Source organism: Triturus cristatus, chromosome 12 (assembly GCF_964204655.1).
Source record: "Triturus cristatus chromosome 12, aTriCri1.1, whole genome shotgun sequence".
NCBI lineage: Eukaryota > Metazoa > Chordata > Amphibia > Caudata > Salamandridae > Triturus > Triturus cristatus.
The window spans coordinates 400,967,927-400,986,138 of NC_140595.1; the positions used below are offsets into that span (position 1 = coordinate 400,967,927).

At 43.5% G+C, this 18,212-nt stretch overlaps 1 protein-coding gene across 5 annotated transcripts in view; it reads right to left on the reverse strand.

Annotated features, from left to right (window-relative positions):
* Positions 1-18,212, reverse strand: part of CMC2 (C-X9-C motif containing 2) — a 105,289-nt gene that overhangs the window by 10,124 nt on the left and 76,953 nt on the right. For 2 of the 5 annotated variants that reach the window (XM_085638925.1, XM_085638922.1), the window contains exons 2-3: positions 15,885-15,980; positions 1,523-1,594 (exon numbers count right to left, since the gene is read on the reverse strand). In XM_085638925.1, the coding sequence (XP_085495051.1) occupies positions 1,523-1,594; positions 15,885-15,965 (153 nt within the window). In that variant the 5' untranslated portion in view covers positions 15,966-15,980. Of the gene's footprint in view, positions 1-1,522; positions 1,595-15,884; positions 16,003-18,212 lie in introns of all 5 variants that reach the window. The other 3 variants (XM_085638923.1, XM_085638921.1, XM_085638924.1) reach the window with 2 other exon arrangements.

Here is an 18,212-nt window from a genome sequence, read left to right on the forward strand (position 1 = left end):
TACAGATGATCAATGGCACTACAGGAACTAGGCTAGCATGAAAAGGGTAATGACCCACTCTCTGTACCAGGAGTGACAGGGCTCTGCTCAAAGGTGCTCGGCTTTCAGATACTTCCCCGGGTTCAGACAGTCATTCAAAATAATCTCAGGGTGGAAGGGGGAAGGTTTCTGTGCAGGATGGCCAGGGTTTCAAAGCCCCAATAGTGAATAGTAAGGAAACATATAACAGATTTAAAACCAGTGGCAAAAGGGAATAATCTCTTAGAAGCAATGAGGATGGAGGATCTCCATGGTTGTTCCTTTACCTTTTCCCCGTTCAATGATTCATCTTCTAACAACCTGCAAAAACCACTAGTATGAAGCAGGCAATACAAAGACCGGTCTTTGAGCAAGAGCCAAAATAACACAGGCTATGTGGGGAATGTTGAGGTCCAGTGCAAAATCACATGTCGGAGGTTGCTTCTGGCACATTGCTTGCTGGCAACTATTCAAACCTTTGATGGCTTTACTGAGATTAGAATAAACCACCATGAAGTTTTTGTTTTACTGTGATTATGTGTATGTGCTACCTTCAGTGTGCGCAGGTATTCTTAAACCTTAAAAATAGAAATAGAAATATGATCCTCTAGTGTTAGACAAGAAGGTACCCATAAGACGCCTGTAGTATCAAGCCTCGAGAGGCATCATAGATGTGCTTCTGTTAGGGCACTCAAAGTACGTTTCTGTAATGGCAAAAAGGCGCACCTCAGGTTTGCTCACAGTTGGCAAATTGGAATGAACCACAGGTCAAAGAAATCCTCCCTGGAATGTCAAAATGAAATGAAAGGGGAAAAAAATTCACCTGTTCAGAGCCCTAGTGAAAACTAAGGTAAATTCACCTAAGCATTTGGTTGCCTTTCCTCCTTTCAGACTCATACACTATTAAACATTCAGCTGAGACCCAAAGCCAGAAAAGAAGAAGCCGGTCATTCAAATACTGAGCATAAAATAAAATGTTACGCGTACTTTCAAGATTAAGACATTGAAGCTGCAGCACTGGGAAAACAATAGCTTGGCAGAATTCTGCCTAGCTTAAGGGGCCAAAGAAAATACAACTTTATGCTGGAAAAATCTAGTCGTTGAAACAGAAGGTAAGGAGGGAAATACAGAGAACCAGCAGAAGCATAGTAGAGTGCAGCCCCGCCCACAGCACATGGACACTAGGCTCTCAGTTTTACCCCTTTGCCCTGTAAACATGTTATAACCCTTTACCTTTTGGCATGTAATGAGTTTTGAGGAAGGAGTTGGATGTAGCAGTATAACTCAGCACTTCAAGAGGGTCATATCAAAACAGTTCCACTTTGATCGCACCTAATCTTACTTAAATTGAGCTTTCTGGTTATTCCACAAGGACAAATAGCGCCACATAGGAACAATTTCTTTCTCTAAAATAGGCACTTGTAATACGTATATCCCATCACATCAGGAAAAAAGCACAGGAATTCCAAAATTGTTAGGCTTTGTATCAAAATGGTTTCCTTACCTCATCTGTTAGGCACCGTCGCATCTGTCTGTCAAATTCATTGCAATGGCCAAAATATTTCAAAAAGTTATGCTAATAAAGGAAAGAAAATGATGAAGTACTTTAAGAAGTTATTCTATGGATTTTATATATTTTGCAAAGTAAATCAATAAACATTATTTCATTGTTAATATCTTTTCTTGTTTTGCATTACGTTTTTTTTTGCACGGACTACATATCACAAATGTTACTCTCCAAACTTAGTTGAAGAACAACCATTCAAAAAAAAAAAAAAAAAAAATGTGTAAAAAAAATTATTAGAATTCAAAATGGTATATTTCAAAAAGAAGAGGTAGAAAAGTTGTCGTTCACGTTGGACAACACAAAAACATAGAGGAAGCAAAGACACATTTTACCATTGTATTTATTAATTTATATATACTTAGCCCAATCAATATCCCTACCATTTTAACTTTTCTTTTCCTTACACCTTTTTGTCCCTACAATATATCGAGGAGTTATCCCAGTACCATCTCCCGCACCTTCTTACACTATCCCCTACTCCTTTCATATTGTAACTCTTACCATAACCCCGAGAATGCAAACTTTAACCCAACCCCTAAAGTTAACCTAACCCTTACTCCTCCTGTAGCCTCCTCACCCTACAGTACATAATCCTAACATCACGCTTTACACCTTATCTCACTCCAACCCCAAGTGCACCTCTAAACGTCAGCCTAACAACATCACTTGCCCCAACCCAAATCATGCATGATCTCTACAACATTTTCTTATATCACACTTGTATGTCTCTCTACATATTTCATTATAAGTGTTTTGCTGTCGAAAGGCCTATCTATCAGCATAAAGTCGACATCGCCAGAGAACCTGGTTGAATGCTTCAAATGACGTTTCCACAGCAGAACACCTTTATTAACAGTGGTGTCTGTGGTTTCAACACTATCCAGGTTGGAACACACACTTTATTTAGAGGAATCCCTTCCATTTTAATCTACTTTCAAGAAAGGTCCTTGCACATGTTCTATTGAGTGTCCTGCGGCCAGAATGAAACATTTTTACAGCCACTAATGACCATGCTTCCTCAACAAAAACGCACTGCAGCAGATGGTATACAGTTGTTTCTTGTATTGAAGAGAAGCATTTGGCTCTTTCATTTTGTTGCTAGGGGTTAGACCGTTAAATCCTTAAGCATTCAGTGGTTCAAAAGAAAGACACTTCAATCGATCAATCAGGAGTTTGTATAGAGCACTACTCACCCGTGAGGGTCTTAAGGCAGTGGGAGGTCAGCTCCGGATCAGTCAAAGAGCCACGTCTTGAGGTCCTTCCTGGAAGCAGAGTCTGGTGTCTTCGGGATTCTTCATGAGTGAGAGGATGAGCTGGGTGGCGTTGGCGTAGGATACAATGCTGAGCCCATGCTGTCTGACAATGGCGGCGTGGGGGGCCATGTAGACGTTGATGAGCTTTGGGGTACTCTGTAGTTGATATTGGTGGGTTTCGGAGATGAAGGGAGGGAGTCTGATCCTCTGGGTTCTGCCGGAGTGAAAGGATCGGATCCAGTTGAGGGCGGTTCCTTGTATCTCTGCGTCGTGAAGTCTGGCTGCAAAAGTGCGATGAGAAACGGTGTCGAAGGCTGCGGAGAGGTCTAGGAGGATGAGGGACGCGGTGTGTCCCTGGTCGAGTAATAGGCGGATATCGTCAGTGGCGGCGAGGAGAGTGGTCTCGGTGCTGTGGTTGCTGCGGAATCCAGACTAGGAGGCCTCTAGGATGGAGTTCTCTTCTATGAAGGTGGTCAGCTGGGCGTTCACCATTCGCTCGGTGACTTTCGCCGTGAAAGGAAGGAACGAGATGGGCCGGTAGTTTTTCAGGTCTGTTGGGTCGGCCGTGGGTTTCTTAAGGAGTGGTTTTACCTCTGCCCATTTCCAGTCATCTGGGAAGATGCCGGACATGAGGGAGGCGTTAATGGTCCGTCCTAGATCGGGTGCGATGGTGGCGGCGGCCCTGTGGAATATGTGCGGTGAGAAGGGGTCCGAAGGGGCTCCTTAGTGGGTCTTCTGCATGGTAGTTGTGGGGTGTTTGACGGTGGCGGGATTCCAGCTCGTGATGGATGGCCTATCGGCAGCGTGGGGGGGTGGTGTTGTCAGGCATAGGTTCGTTGAAGTTGTCATAGAGGGACTTGATCTTCAGGTGGAAGTATGAGCTGAGCTTGTCGCGGAGTTGCTGGGAAGGTGTGCTGTCCGTGGCTTCGCTGGGGGGTTTAGTGAACTGCTGTAGGACGTTGAACAGTTCCTTGGTGTTGGTCTGGACTTTTTTTTGAATGAAGGTCCGTTTGGTGTCCCTTATGCGCTGGTGATATTCCTTCAGGGCGCTCCTGAGGATGTTCCATGCTTCCGTCGTTTTCTGGCTTCGCCAGGATTTCACTTGGGGCTGGTCTATATCTCAAACTGTCAATGGTTCTGATTGTGCTGTTTCTGAGATGACTTTGGTTGTGTATATCAATCCCTTATTAAATGATAAGCCAGGATAAACAGTTTAAATCTTTTCAGCAAGTTGGTGAATAAATCTGACCTGAACTCCACAGATCGTAAGAGTGTCTCTGGGATGTTCATCACCTTTTCAACCACCGCAATAAATGCAGACTGACGCTGAGGAAAGGTCAGTATTGAAAGGAAACTCATGTTTTGGGAAATAGTCTACCCTGATTGTATTCTAGAGGTTGAAGAAAAGACCAACGTTAGAGTACTCTAGTGGGCAAAGGCAACTAGCCCCATTCATTATCCTCCTCTCTGTCAGGATTAAGCTCTGAGAAAGCCAAGGGCATCAGTTTAATCCCAATATACCATCTGATCAGACCAAAGTCTCCCATTTAGTAGCTGACTGGAGCAGAATATATTGGCCTGAATGTGCTCAGCCAACCAAAGAATCAAATCGTGGAGACAAGTAGAAGAGATGGCTTAAGCCAGATCTAAAGGCTCTACTTTCAACACTTCTGGCGCAGAACCAGACACTGCAGGGTTGATCCTGACACTCTAGCCTGTCTATAATTCCTTAGAAAGCAGCAGGTGTTGATGTCTTCAGCATGCTGCCATATTTGGTGCTATTAGCACAATAGCTACAGCTGAAGGTCCAAGCATAGAAAGTCAAACTTGGCGGCGAAGCTGCAACACTACTGAGGCTGATGGAATGGTAACAGCTATTGTGGGAGCACAAGAGGTTCCTTGTAACGGATTTAGATCAAGGACAGCCATCAATAGCATTCTGACAGGGTTTATCTGTTTGAGTTTTTCTCCTGAAGAAAGACCACAAACATACAGCCAATGAAGTTCCTGATGAACTGCAAAAGGATCTAATCTCCAATGTGAGGATGAAGAGGAATGCGTTTTTTCCAGTTTAAAGACTTGTTTATTAGACAGTGGCAGCTGGTGACATGAGTAAGTGGTGAGGCAAGCAAATCAATTATTTTGTGCCACTGACAGGCACTGTGAGAAACCAGCAATTCCTTTACGGTCAATGCCAAAACTCTCAATCATAGCTTGTTATAAATGGTGTTTATAACAGACCACGACTGAGAGCTCTGGAGTTGAGGCTCAAGACAGTACGAGTTTCTCACAGTGTCTGTCAGTGGGTCATTAACTTAAAAATAAAACATGTACTTACCCACTGGCTCCCCTCCTCCAGTCCTCAGCATCCTTCTAGTCTGTCAGAGGGCGTTGTCTCAGAGCCAGCTCCCCTAACCAATGCAGATGCTGCTTTCATGCTGTTAATAATGTAAAGCAGCTTGAGATAATTGCCAGGATTGGTTGGAGAAGCTCCTTTAGGCACTGGGGGCCTGTGCTTGCACTCCACCCGACTGTCTAGCACAGCGTGGGTTGGAGAGGTTTAACGTGCACATGTACGGCAGGCTGTCCCAAGACTGACAGCCAAAGTGGCATGCGCAATTCAAACAGATGTGGGTACCACTCATATCTCATATCCTGATGCCAAATTAGAAGCAATGGCCCGCCCTGTCCCACCTTCACACTGACTGAGCTCAGGCTGGAAGCAGTGAAAACTAAAATGGTAATAAATTCATTTTATTACTATTTTATTTTCCACATTTGCTGTGTATCACCCTCAGGGCGATCGCTGCTGGATAGAGAGGCACCCCACAATGCCCGTCCGAGAGACGCCCAACAGGCCAGAAGCGGTCACGTCACTTTGTTTTGTGGGAATCCACTATTCATAGACTCGGATCGTTCTCTGCTTCGGGGCTTCTCCGAGCGGCCCACAATAGCGGCTTTAGCCGGAGCTCGCATTCAGCTCCAGTATTACTATCGATCAGCGAGCCTGTACATGCGAGATATACTACCAATCCACTCACAGGTATTTCCGGCGCCCGTTGTGCCTCCTTGGAGTGCTCTCCGATGCCTTGGTGCCGTGATTTTTGCTTTAGAAGGCAGCAGCTGCACGGAGACCCTCGGAGCATATCTTACTCCATTCTTAAAGACTTATATAGCTATTAAAAATAAAAAAAATAAAAATAAAGGGTATCCATAATTATGTTACGTAACCATATTAGTCCGAAATTAAGGTAATACAAAGAAAACATCTGACGCAAAAGTTACGGAATGGGAAATAGTGTCACAGGAACACCTGTTATTAGAATATATTTACATTGAGGAACCTGCAAAAACACCTCCAGAAATATATCTTTGAAAAGAAGACGAAGAGGACGGAGCAGGTAAGTGTGAAAGAGCTTCTTTAATGCGGTCCAAACACTCAGATTCCCCGGCAGCAACTGCCAACCCTGACCGCTCCACATTCCCTGCACGGAACCTTCATTCCAGGTTCCGTGCAAAGAACCCGAACGCGGTAACCTAAGAACCCCACACACCCCCCTTCCTTCACAAAAAAAAAACACAAACCCTCCACTCCGTAAAAACAAAAAACAACCCACACATAGACACATTAACTCCCAACTACAGAAAGTCAAAATCTAATATAATCCCTCAACTTAACAGGGGATGACCTAGACCTAACAGGAAGAAACTTGGTTCTCGAAGGGCCTTGTTGAGAAGCAAGATTATTTTCCGAAATGCGACCACCATGCACATTGACGCTGGAAGGTGGAATTGTACCCTGAGTACCAACACCAAATTTGGCTCTTACAAACTCCACCTTAGACCTAGGTACCACAGAAACCGCAGACTTATTCCAGACCTTGCCATTATCCAGGACAACTACATGATCTCTCACCTTACTGACCCTCATAGGAGCAGAAAAACGAGAAGAACCCTTACGAACAAAAACAGGTTTTTTGATTCTCACCCAATCCCCTTCACACACAGAAGACTGCTTAGGACAATTAGAGCCATACTTGGCTTGAGTGGCAGCTCTAACATCCGCCACCGCACCCAACCTCAGTGGATCCACAACCTTCCTTGACATCCAATCCTTGTTGAGCTTCGAACCGGCAACCCTACCCCTTAACAAAGAAAATGGAGACACACCCGTACTACAGTGTGGAGTTGTCCTCATTGCCCACAACACATCCGAAATCACAACCTTCCAATCCAGACCATTAACAGAGGCCAACTGTAACTGTTCCTTGACAACACGATTAAAACGCTCCACCAACCCATTACTGCGTGGGTGGTAAAGGGAGGTAAGTGTGTGTTTGATGCCGTGCTTGCACAAAAAACTTTGCATCTCAGTAGACACCAACTGTGTACCATTGTCAGTCACCAGTTCCTCTGGAAATCCCTCCCGAAGAAAAACCTCCAACAAAAATTTAATAACCACACTAGAGTTAATACCATCCACAAATTTGACCTCCGGCCACTTGGACATATAGTCAATCAGGACTAGCACGTATTTGGGAGAAGCCCCTAAACCGCTGAATGGACCAGCCACATCAAAAGCCAATTTAAACCATGGTGCCTCCTTGACTACAACGGGACTGACAGAGGACGGACAAGTTACCTGAGATTTGTCGCTCAACACACACGCACCACAATCCCTGACACAATGTTCAATGGACCTGTCAACACCCGGCCACCAAAAATCTTCCCTCACTCTCCGCTTCATTGCTCGAATGCCCAAATGACCTTCATGAGCTAAGTCTAAAACTTTCTTCCGTAAAGACAAGGGAACAACCAGTAACCCACCCCTGCGTAAAATCCCATCAACCAGAGACAACTCGTCACTAATTCTTGAATAGGGGATCAATTCCTCGGGAATAACAGCACTGTTGGGCCAACCCTGGATTACCAAATCGATTACCCTGGAAAGCTCCGCATCTTCAGAAATGGCCAGTTTCCAATCCCCTTCGGACAGAGCAGCTCCCGTATCAGCAATAGCGCTGACTGCACACACCATTTCCACAAAGTCATTGGCAGGTTCACTAACACTGGCAGAAAGAGGCAACCTAGATAAACAGTCAGCCACACAGTTCTTCACACCAGCAACATACTCCAAGCAATAATTGAATTCATTCAGTCTGTATTGCCATTTGGCAATACGAGGCGTAGCTCTGCCACCTCCTTTGGTGGTGAACAGATCTACCAAAGGTTTATGATCAGTTCTAAGAACAAAATTGTTACCCCACAGAAAATTACGAAAATACTGTACACCCCACCATAGTGCCAATGCCTCCTTTTCGATGGTAGAATAAGTTCCTTCAGCAAGTGTTCTGGATGCAAAAGCAATGATTTCTTCCTTATTGTCCGATCTCCTCTGCATTAAAACAGCACCAAGGCCAACATTGCTGGCGTCAGTGGTAACTATGCATTTATCGTTGATGTCAAAAAGTTTGAGAGGCTGTGCCTGTACAATAGCCTCCTTGAGAGACCTAAAATCAGACGCACATTGCTCAGACCAAGTGTACTTCACATTCTTCTTAAGAAGACTACGCAAACACACAGTTCTGTCTGAAAAGTTGGGTACAAACTTAGCGTAATATTCAACAAGCCCTAGAAAGGAGCGTAACTGGTCCTTGTTTATGGGTTCAGGTGCATCCTTAATGGCATCCAGTAACTTCATTTTTGGTTCCACCCCCTTAGCAGAGATATGGTGACCAAGGTAATCTACCCCTTCTTGCAGAAATCTGCATTTGTCCCTCCTTAATGTCAGACCACTAGACTTGACTATATCCAACACATGCTTAACCCGGACATCGTGCTCCTGTATGGTCTTCCCGTGAATAAGAATGTCGTCCTGGAAAAACACCACACCCACAGTGTTCCTGAATAAGTTTCCCATGAGACGTTGGAACACTGCAGAAGCCGATGCCAATCCAAACGGCATGCGTAGATAACGGAAAGCTCCATCAGGAGTCACGAATGATGTAAGATGTCTGGAGTCCTTGCACAGTTCGACTTGGTGGTATGCGGAGGATATGTCAAGAGAAGTGAAATACCTGGCACCCTCCAAGGTCGACAACATCTCATTGATGTTGGGTAGAGGTTGTCGATCGACCCAGATGCACGCATTAAGATCGCGCAAGTCCACACACATCCTGAGGGACTTATCGGCCTTGCGCGCTAAAACAATGGGTGACAACCACTCAGACCCTTCAATAGCCTCGATCACACCCAGTGCGCATAACCGTTCTAACTCAAGCCTCAATTCCCCACGCATACTGAGTGGTACCTTCCGTACCTTGTGCGCCACAGCAACAGCACCATCCTTGAGAACTATGCGATGTTGAAATCCCTTGAGTTTGCCCAACTTACCACTAAATACCTCGGGATAACTTTTAATCCAATCATTCATAACACACACATCAGACGTGATGGTATGTATTGGAGGAACCTCTGGAAGACTAGCATAGTAGTGTTTAGCCTCCCGTTTAGATAACACCATGTCAACATGGTTAGGATCAAGAATAATCCCAAGTTCGCCTTGTTCATGCCATCCTAATAAATTCGCACCTTCCTCCACTATGAATATAGTACAAAGGATACACTCATCCTTGAATTCTAACTTTCCCTTGAATTTGCCAACTACTTTCACTCTTTTACCACCATACGCAAAAATTCTTATGTTAGAGTGAACTAGTGAAACATTGCCCAGAGTTTTAAAATCCTTGACATTAACTAAAGTAAAAGGGGAACCGGAATCAGCAAGAAACTTCATGCCATTCCCATTCACATTTATGATGCACACAGGACTTTTCCTTCTTTGACCCTCACTGATGGAAGCTATTTCTACAACTCCTTCTTCATGTGACGAAGATGAAGATAACATTAATAATTCATAGCGCTCGTCATCCTCATACACACAGTCCTCTTCTATGGCCCTCACAGTACGAGGAGGTACCCTCTGTGGTACAGTTGCCTTGCACATCCGTGCTAAGTGTCCTTTCTTGCCGCACTTGAAACAAGTTTGATTTATGGCATAACAAAATTTGAAGTTTCCCAAATGAGAGGTGCTACCGCAGCGATAACACGCAGGACGTTGTTCAAGTCTTGTTTTCGGAAGATTAAACGAGGGTGGTGTCCGGGAAGCATTGTCATTGATACTCTTGGTCGATTTGGGTGAAGCTTTTGTGGTGACCAGCTTGACCTCAGATGCAGAAGTCGTTTCGGATGAAGACACAGGAGTATTTAATTCTTTCATGCAGAGTTGAGAATGTTCAACACTCTTTGCTAAGATAAGGGCAGTCTCAAGGTCAGGATCATCAGAAGACAGAAGCTTTTGTTGCACTTTCTTGTCACAGGTACGCTCAATCAGCTGATCGCGAATTATTTCATCCCGAAATTCTCTGTAATTACATTTAAGGGCTAAAATTCTGAGAGCCGCAACAAAGTCATCGATGGATTCACCAGGCATCTGTGCACGTTGTAAAAACTTGTGTCGTTCCAAGACTACATTGCGCTTGGGATTGAACCTTTTATCGAGAGTTTTTACCAAGGAAGCATAATCATCAGCAACTAGTGCATCCCCGTCTTCTCCACGGCTGGTGCACACCCACACTGACTCTAGAGGTAAAGTTTGAAGGATTGACCTTGCCTCAGCACCAACATTGTACATTAATAAAGCCTTCTTTTTCTTGGACGTGAAGGTGTCACCATCAATTGCTTCTAAATAGGCCTCAAAAGTGGCCTTCCATTGTGGCCATAGCATAGGAGGAGGACCAGGTAGCTGTAAAAATGGGGGTGGAGCAGCAATGTTATCCATAATCAATCTTGCGTGGGTGAGTTGCTGCCACAAAGATTAACACAATACTGCCAATGTCACAAAAAATAACCGGTAATTCAAATGGAACCTCCAAAGAAATGCACTCTTCTGCTTAGGAAAAAAAGAAAAAAAAAATGTGCACATCACTGTAAATTTCATATTTCAAGAAAGATGCTTTCATGTACATAGCACAAAGCTTAAAATTCTAAAGCTTTCAAATTGCTCCGTGTGCCATCAAAACGCTTCGAGTAGCTATGCTACACGCGCTGCTTCAGATTAAAGCGCATGACACATAACTCCAGATTACCAAGGCAACAGTACACAAGGAGACGAAGGTCAACACGCGCTGCTTCTAATCAAAGCGCATGCCTCGTAACTCCAAGTTGTCAAGGCAACAGTACGCAAGAGACGAAGGACGTCAGAACGTGACGCACAGACATACGCCGCGCGCCGATCTACGCGCCGAGGAACAGAAGAGGCAAAGAAAAACCAAAATAATCTCACCGGGGAAGATGAAATTTGAGAAAAACAGGAGGCATTCCAAGTCCGGCGATCGTCCAAGCTTGGCCAGACTCAACTTCGACGATTCTTCGTTACCCAGGAGTGCAGGCAGGAAAACCACATCACCGGACAAATGGAGGGGAACTGAGAGCTGGACCAGCCCGTCGCCAATGAAAAGAAGACGAAGAGGACGGAGCAGGTAAGTGTGAAAGAGCTTCTTTAATGCGGTCCAAACACTCAGATTCCCCGGCAGCAACTGCCAACCCTGACCGCTCCACATTCCCTGCACGGAACCTTCATTCCAGGTTCCGTGCAAAGAACCCGAACGCGGTAACCTAAGAACCCCACAATCTTCTTGTGCACATGCCTAGTACAGCAAAAGTAAGACCGCTGATAATAGTGTGAATGGACGTGGATGCCTTTAGCAAAACAAGTGACAGTTTAACAGTCTGTCATTATTAAAAATGTCCATCAGGAAAAACCCTACATCTATAAAAAATGGTTTCGGGAACTGAAACTTTTGTAATGAAACAAAGGAAAGAGTGCATTGAAATGTATATACTCTAACCTGGACATACCGTATATTAGCCACGTTTTCTCAGATATGTCACATCTGTCAAACTCTAAATCAGGTCCTAGAACATGATCGCAGAGCAGGTGACTAAACTGGAACAAACTAACTGGCAGCATTGTCACAAAGGTGTTAGGTGTTTCCATTGGAGCTAGGCTGGCTGCTGAAGAGGCTTGTGTAAAAAACTAATGGGAAGTTATACACGAGGCAACAACTAGTCCATTGATAGCTGTGGCCTTCCATCTGATGCTCCAAGGATAGCTTATCTCCCTTCCCCAAGCTGCTTTAAATGTTGTATCCCCCACCTGGGCTACTGGTTGTGTAGGCTACATCACTCAGTTTGAAAGGTAGAACTGCAAAATACCATCACAAATACTGTATGGGGTTCGTAGTAAAGTAAGTCCAAACAGGTATGAGTCTGTGTTTTACATGTGTTATTTGTTCTTGTGCAATGCCCCAAAAAAGGATTGACAATAAAAAGAGGAGACAGAGGAAGTGGATGTGACCATTAGTAAGTATTATTGCTTATATACCAGGGGGCCAGAAAACCATTATATGTAATGGATCACATTCCTGCTATCCTGAAATATAATATATTCGTCTAGTCCAGGATGGGAATGGTTAATAGCATTCGGCTGGCACATAATCACCCTTCCAATGCTCTACCCCTAGAATGTATAATACTCCTCCAGAGCTTTGTCCCGCCTCATCACTTTGATTAAGAAGTATCTCATTGCCTTTTTATTTAGCAGGTACTTCACCGGCAAGGTTTAAGCAGCCACCAAGAAAATTCAACTACAAAATGTATCCTCAATCCCCTGCCTCCCTGCTGGCTGAACAGCTGGCAGAACCCTGAAGCCATATCATCATGGCGTATGCCACTGCATACTTCTTACTTTACCTGTGATACTGTTTTACCACTCCTTCCCGTATCTTACAATACAAAGAAGATCATCCGCTAAACACTGGGACATCCTAGCTTGGCTCTCTGACACAATTACTTAAGACCACAATGCGCTCATAGTAACAGAATACAAGGCTCTTGCAGATGTATACTTCAGGCTCTAGTCCCTAACCCCCTCTCCACCTAAATTTCCAATACTCATGTGATCGATTTCTTAATCACCCCGGAGATAAGTGATATCACAAAACCTAACCATTTATGATCAATGGTGTCAATCCATGGGGATTATTTCCTACTCTACAACAATTCTATTAGCTTCATATCAACGCACTCCTGTTGTGTAACATGGTACCTAATGGGACTTGTGGAAATACCAAAATCTAATACACAGCTCCTATGGGAAAAAGGCTTAAATATCTCTAGACCTACCCTGTTGTGGAATAAAATCTGGAGGAAACTACAAAAATCATATCATACTGCTAATGCTACACAAACCCTATTTTTTATATATAATTTATCATTGTTGACACATGATGGATTACATAGCACGAATTCTAATTTGCTTACCAATTGTTGGTCCTGTAATGCACCTCATGCCGACTTAAAACATATGCTTTTAAATTGCAAAAATGTTTCAGAATGTTGGCATGAAGTTTGGTGGCAGATTAACTATATATTTCAAACTAATAAGCCATTGAATATTATTGCTCCGGTTCTAGGAAGCTTATCAGACAAATTGTATTATTGTACGTTTAATGTTCAGATTCTTGATCTTCTTATAGCTGTAGCTTTTCAACAGTTTACAAAACACTAGAAAGATAATTCTAAAGTTTATTTTCAAGCATGGTGGTATGGAGTTTGATTTAACCAAGGATTAGATAGAACATTTGTCACACTGATGACTTTGTAATTTAAACGAGAATTACTTTGGTCTCCAATCACTACCTTTTTATCGAAGGCTTCAGCTGAGTTCAATTTTCATTCTCTATGTATTGGGGAAGTATCCGAGACACCTTGATCAGTCCTACTTTAAATAATTTATAGGAAATGTTATTGCCTTTCATACTTATTTATGATTGCTTATTTACAGTTTCATATTGTACATTTGCTTATATATTATAGATTCTCTGAAATGACAGTTCGAATTTTGGATTTGGTTTTAAATGTCTTCCAATTCCCTTTCCTCACTTCCCAATGCTATGCATTGTATCTATATTTTCCATATTCACTATTATCATAATTGTATTCATAACAACATTTATAATGTACTTTATTGTTCTTATTAATATTGATTGTCTTCTAACATAATGCCAATAAATTTTCTTTCAACGAGAAAATACAGAGAAGAATTAAAACAATTTTTTCAGCGCTTTCAAAGTGAGCACCATGTTGCGTGATGTAATGTCACATGGCAGCGTCAAACGTAACTCCATATACATAGTGTCACACAATATGGCGGGCATCTTGAAAGCAACCTTGCCAGTCGGGGATTAGAAAAGCCAATCACGTCCCTCGCTCAACACTGGCAAAACAAAACTGACGGGGTTTGCCAATGCTTCTCTCTCTTGCATCTCCTCACAATTACAACATCTCACTTACATAGGTGTGCAGCAGTGCTGGCTACAGTCCTGTATGTGCCTGCTTGCTGTGTCTCTGGCAGAGGGAAGTGAGATGGCGAGACAGTTCTCTCTCCATAAGTGCCCGCTATGGACGAGAAACAAGCCACTGCAGAGACACAGCAGAGCAGACAGCTTATCTTAAACAAGCATTGGCATAGCCAATAGGTCTCGCTTTTGGGACCTTATAAGTGTTTAGCCATGCAACAATTGCATAACTAAATACTTATAAGGTCCCAAAAGCGAGACCTATTGGCTATGCCAATGCTTGTTTCTGTTTATCACTGCTCTGTAGTAATGGCGGCACCCGTGCTTTAGCTTAAACATCTTAAGCTAAAGTCGGGTGCCGAGATTGCTTCAAAAGTAAAGAATTGTCTATTTCTTTACTTCACCATTACTACATAGAAGTAATAAACAGAAAAAAAACTGGCTCACGGAGAACATCAAAGCGGCCGTGCGGCTGCGAAAGTGAGGCCCGCGCACATGCACTGTAGCTCTAGGCTGGCCATGGTAGCACTTTTTTGAGCCCTCACAAAAAGTCTCGCCAGACCAGCGCATGCGCTGGGTCAGGCGAGACCTAAAAATAATACTCGCCCAGAGCCAAAGTGTCCGCCTCTCTTCTGATGAAGGAATTCTTTGTTTATTTTTTTCCAAATGCTTCAGTACCGGCAAATGTCTTTTTTTTGCAGTGCAACAACAATGTTAAAGGGTTTCCCCCTTCACTGTGCATGAAAACAGTATTGATTTTCAGGATCAGCTGGTTGGCTTCCCAGGAGTTGGTTCATGAAGAACAGCTCCTAAAAGCATACCTGTGTGGCACCATTAACAAAACCCTAAAAATGAACATGAATAAAAGGCTGTCCCCGATATTTATTTGAGCAGTTTCTCAATGTTGATGGAAAGCATGACATCAGCACCTTTGGCCTGAAACGAATTTTCACAGAGGAACTTCCTTGAAGATAAGTGACGATTCACAAGGATCTCTGTAAATAAATAGAATAAAGCAGAATCCATATTCTCAGACCTTGAAAGGGGAATAAATTGATACTTGTATAGCGCACTACTCACCCGCAAGGGTCTCAAGGCGCTTGTACGAATACCGCTGTGGAACCCATCCTGGCTTTCCCTGTGAGGCGTCCACTCCTGGGCACCCCCAAGGAGGAGGCCAGGCATCCTTAGCGTTGTGGGGGCCGTTGTGGAGATTAAGCAAGCTATTGCCCAGAGTTGCAGAGTGGGACTCCATGATTGGAATGGCACCGAGGCGAGGATTATCAGGTCCGTGGAATTTTTGAGCCCAAGGACCGCCGAGGCGGGGAATTGAACCCTGGTCCCGGGCTAGACCTCTGCATCAGGGTCTGCCGCTCTAATCATTGAGCCACAGTTCTCCATGGAATACATTACTAGATCCTATAATTAGCATAGAAAATAAATACATAATGTTCCACAAAGATTCAGTAAAAATAATTTTAAATATCATTTAAAATACGAAGTATCCCATGTTTTTTCAGGAGTAACTGTGTGCACATTCTAACAGAGTTGTGTCAGAAAATATACTTTCAAATCAGCCATTTCTCTCTCGTGCTATGTACTAAGATTCTGTGCCTTCAAACCTACCTCTTTGTGGCACTGCTTCAGTTGGCTGATGAGTATGTTGCACTCTTCGGTATGCAGATGAGGAGACAAGTCTGGATGCATGGCAACCTGCAGATACTGCTAACAAATCAATGGGCTCCTATTAGTCGGAAAAAATTGACATTCTTACTCACAACATATCAGGACATGCATGCTTTTAATTTCCCTTCAGATTCTAGATGAGCCTAAAATAGTTTGTTAATTAATGATAACCAGATATGCTGTGCTTATGATTATGTTTTTTTGACTTTTGTAGAATATAAAGACCTTGAAGGTATTGAGGAGTTATAAGAGTGAGCAGGAACTAAGACAGAAATTACAAGGAGGATGGGAGGCACATCTATTAATAATGGGTACATTAACCAAGGGAAAGTACTTTTTCCTATGAAAGATAGTAGGGAGTTGATCAATTTTCTGGGCTAAGGGAATAAATATTTTGCAGACAGTGTAGATTTTTAGATTTTGGGTACAGAGGGCTCTAAATCTTAGATGAGCAGAGCTAGTTTGTAAGATGCGGTTTGTAGATTTGCTTGCTCGGGTATTTTGGATCATTGAAGTGGCTCGACATGCATGTTAGTGATAAACATTTAAAAGTGATCCAGGAAAAACAGAGCCCGAGTGTTTTCCATTTAACATATTTTGTAAACTTAAACAAAACCCCGAAGGTAGACTTTTTTCAACCCTTGCTGCCTTGACACAGTGAACTTTACCAAAGCATGGCTGCCAAAATAAGACTCCTTTCCTGGTACATGCCGTAAATGTTTAGTTGCTGCCCCCTCTCTTCTTCCCTTAGCTTCAATTTACCAGTGCCTTAGTGGTATACCAATGGATGAGCAGTAGTAGCAATTGAGAAGCAGCTCGCAGAGTAGGAGGCAAAGTAATGGTATGATGGGACATGGAAAGGTGGGAGAAAAGTAGGAGTTACAGACATAGGAGTGGCCAGAAAAGGGGGTAGGGTGGGCATAGTCTTGCAAATTACAGTAGGAACACTAAGGCTAGAAATAGTGTATAAGAGGAAGGGAAGGTTGAGTGGTGAGGTGAGGAGCGGGAAGCAGACTTTACAACGCGGTTGTTACATCGCTTTACCTTTACAACGCGATGCCTTTACATTGCAAGTCTTTAGATCGACTTGCTCTAAATGGCGCTCCAACCTAAGGAATAGTATAATTTACTATTCCAACACCTTCTCTACTGTTGCGCAGGCTGGAAGTTGGAATAGTAAATTATACTATTCATACGGTTGAAGCGCTATCTTGAGCAAGTCGATCTAATGACTTGCGTTGTAAACGTATCACGTTCTAACAACGCGGTCGTTGTAAAGACCGCATTGTAATGGAACGCGATGTAATAGCATGCGTTGTACCATGCTATATTCGTGAAGAGCACTAGGATACTAGTGGTGCTTGGTACGCTACGTCAAAGACACCCCGGACACGCACCGTAGACTAACTAGATTGCTGCTGGTGCTGGCTAAGCACTGAGTGGCGATACATTGGGGTCGGAAGCAAGTGCCCAAGACAAGAGCGTGGCTAAGGGATGCAGCGCAGTGTCAAACACAACTGTCTACTTTTTGGGATCTCATGCCCCCTAGATGTCGTCCGATAAACATATGGGAATCCTTGGTGACATACCTGAGACAGAATAATGCCCCCATGACGTCCCCACTTGCAACTGCTCTGCCTCACTGTGTGCCTGTCCAAGATAGCCACTTGGCATTAGTAGAAGACAGGTAAATTAGGCTCCTGGCATAACACACGCAAGACACCATGGGGATACCTGGAGAAAGCATTACTCGGTTATGATGTCTGCTATGTATGTGCAGAGACACGCCTGTGCTGGTAACTCACGCCATGCTGGGGCTTGTTATTTGGAAAAATGTGCTGACATTGTTCTTTTTCTGTCTGTAATACTTCTACGATGCACATTCCTGTATGCACGGATTCATTTCAATAGAGGTTTTGAAAAACTAAAACAAAAAAAGACAGCACTAGGATTAGAGTTCTAGTAGTTCACAGGCAGTGACCAGATTCAGAATCAATCAGTTAAGAAGCAGCACCCTGATGTGGAGTGAAAATGTACTAGCAACAGAACCCACTGGCAGTACAAAACTATTAACGAGCAGCACCTGGATAAAGAATAACCTAATCAGAAACAACAACCAAATGCATGTCAAAACAATTCACAGCAGCACCCAGACGCAATGTAAGCAATCCAGGGGTACTAATCAGATCGAAACTGGTCGTTGTGGGGTTGCAGCCAGTTTGAGGAGGTAATCCGAGAAAGCTTCTAGATGTGGGGAAAAAATTAAGG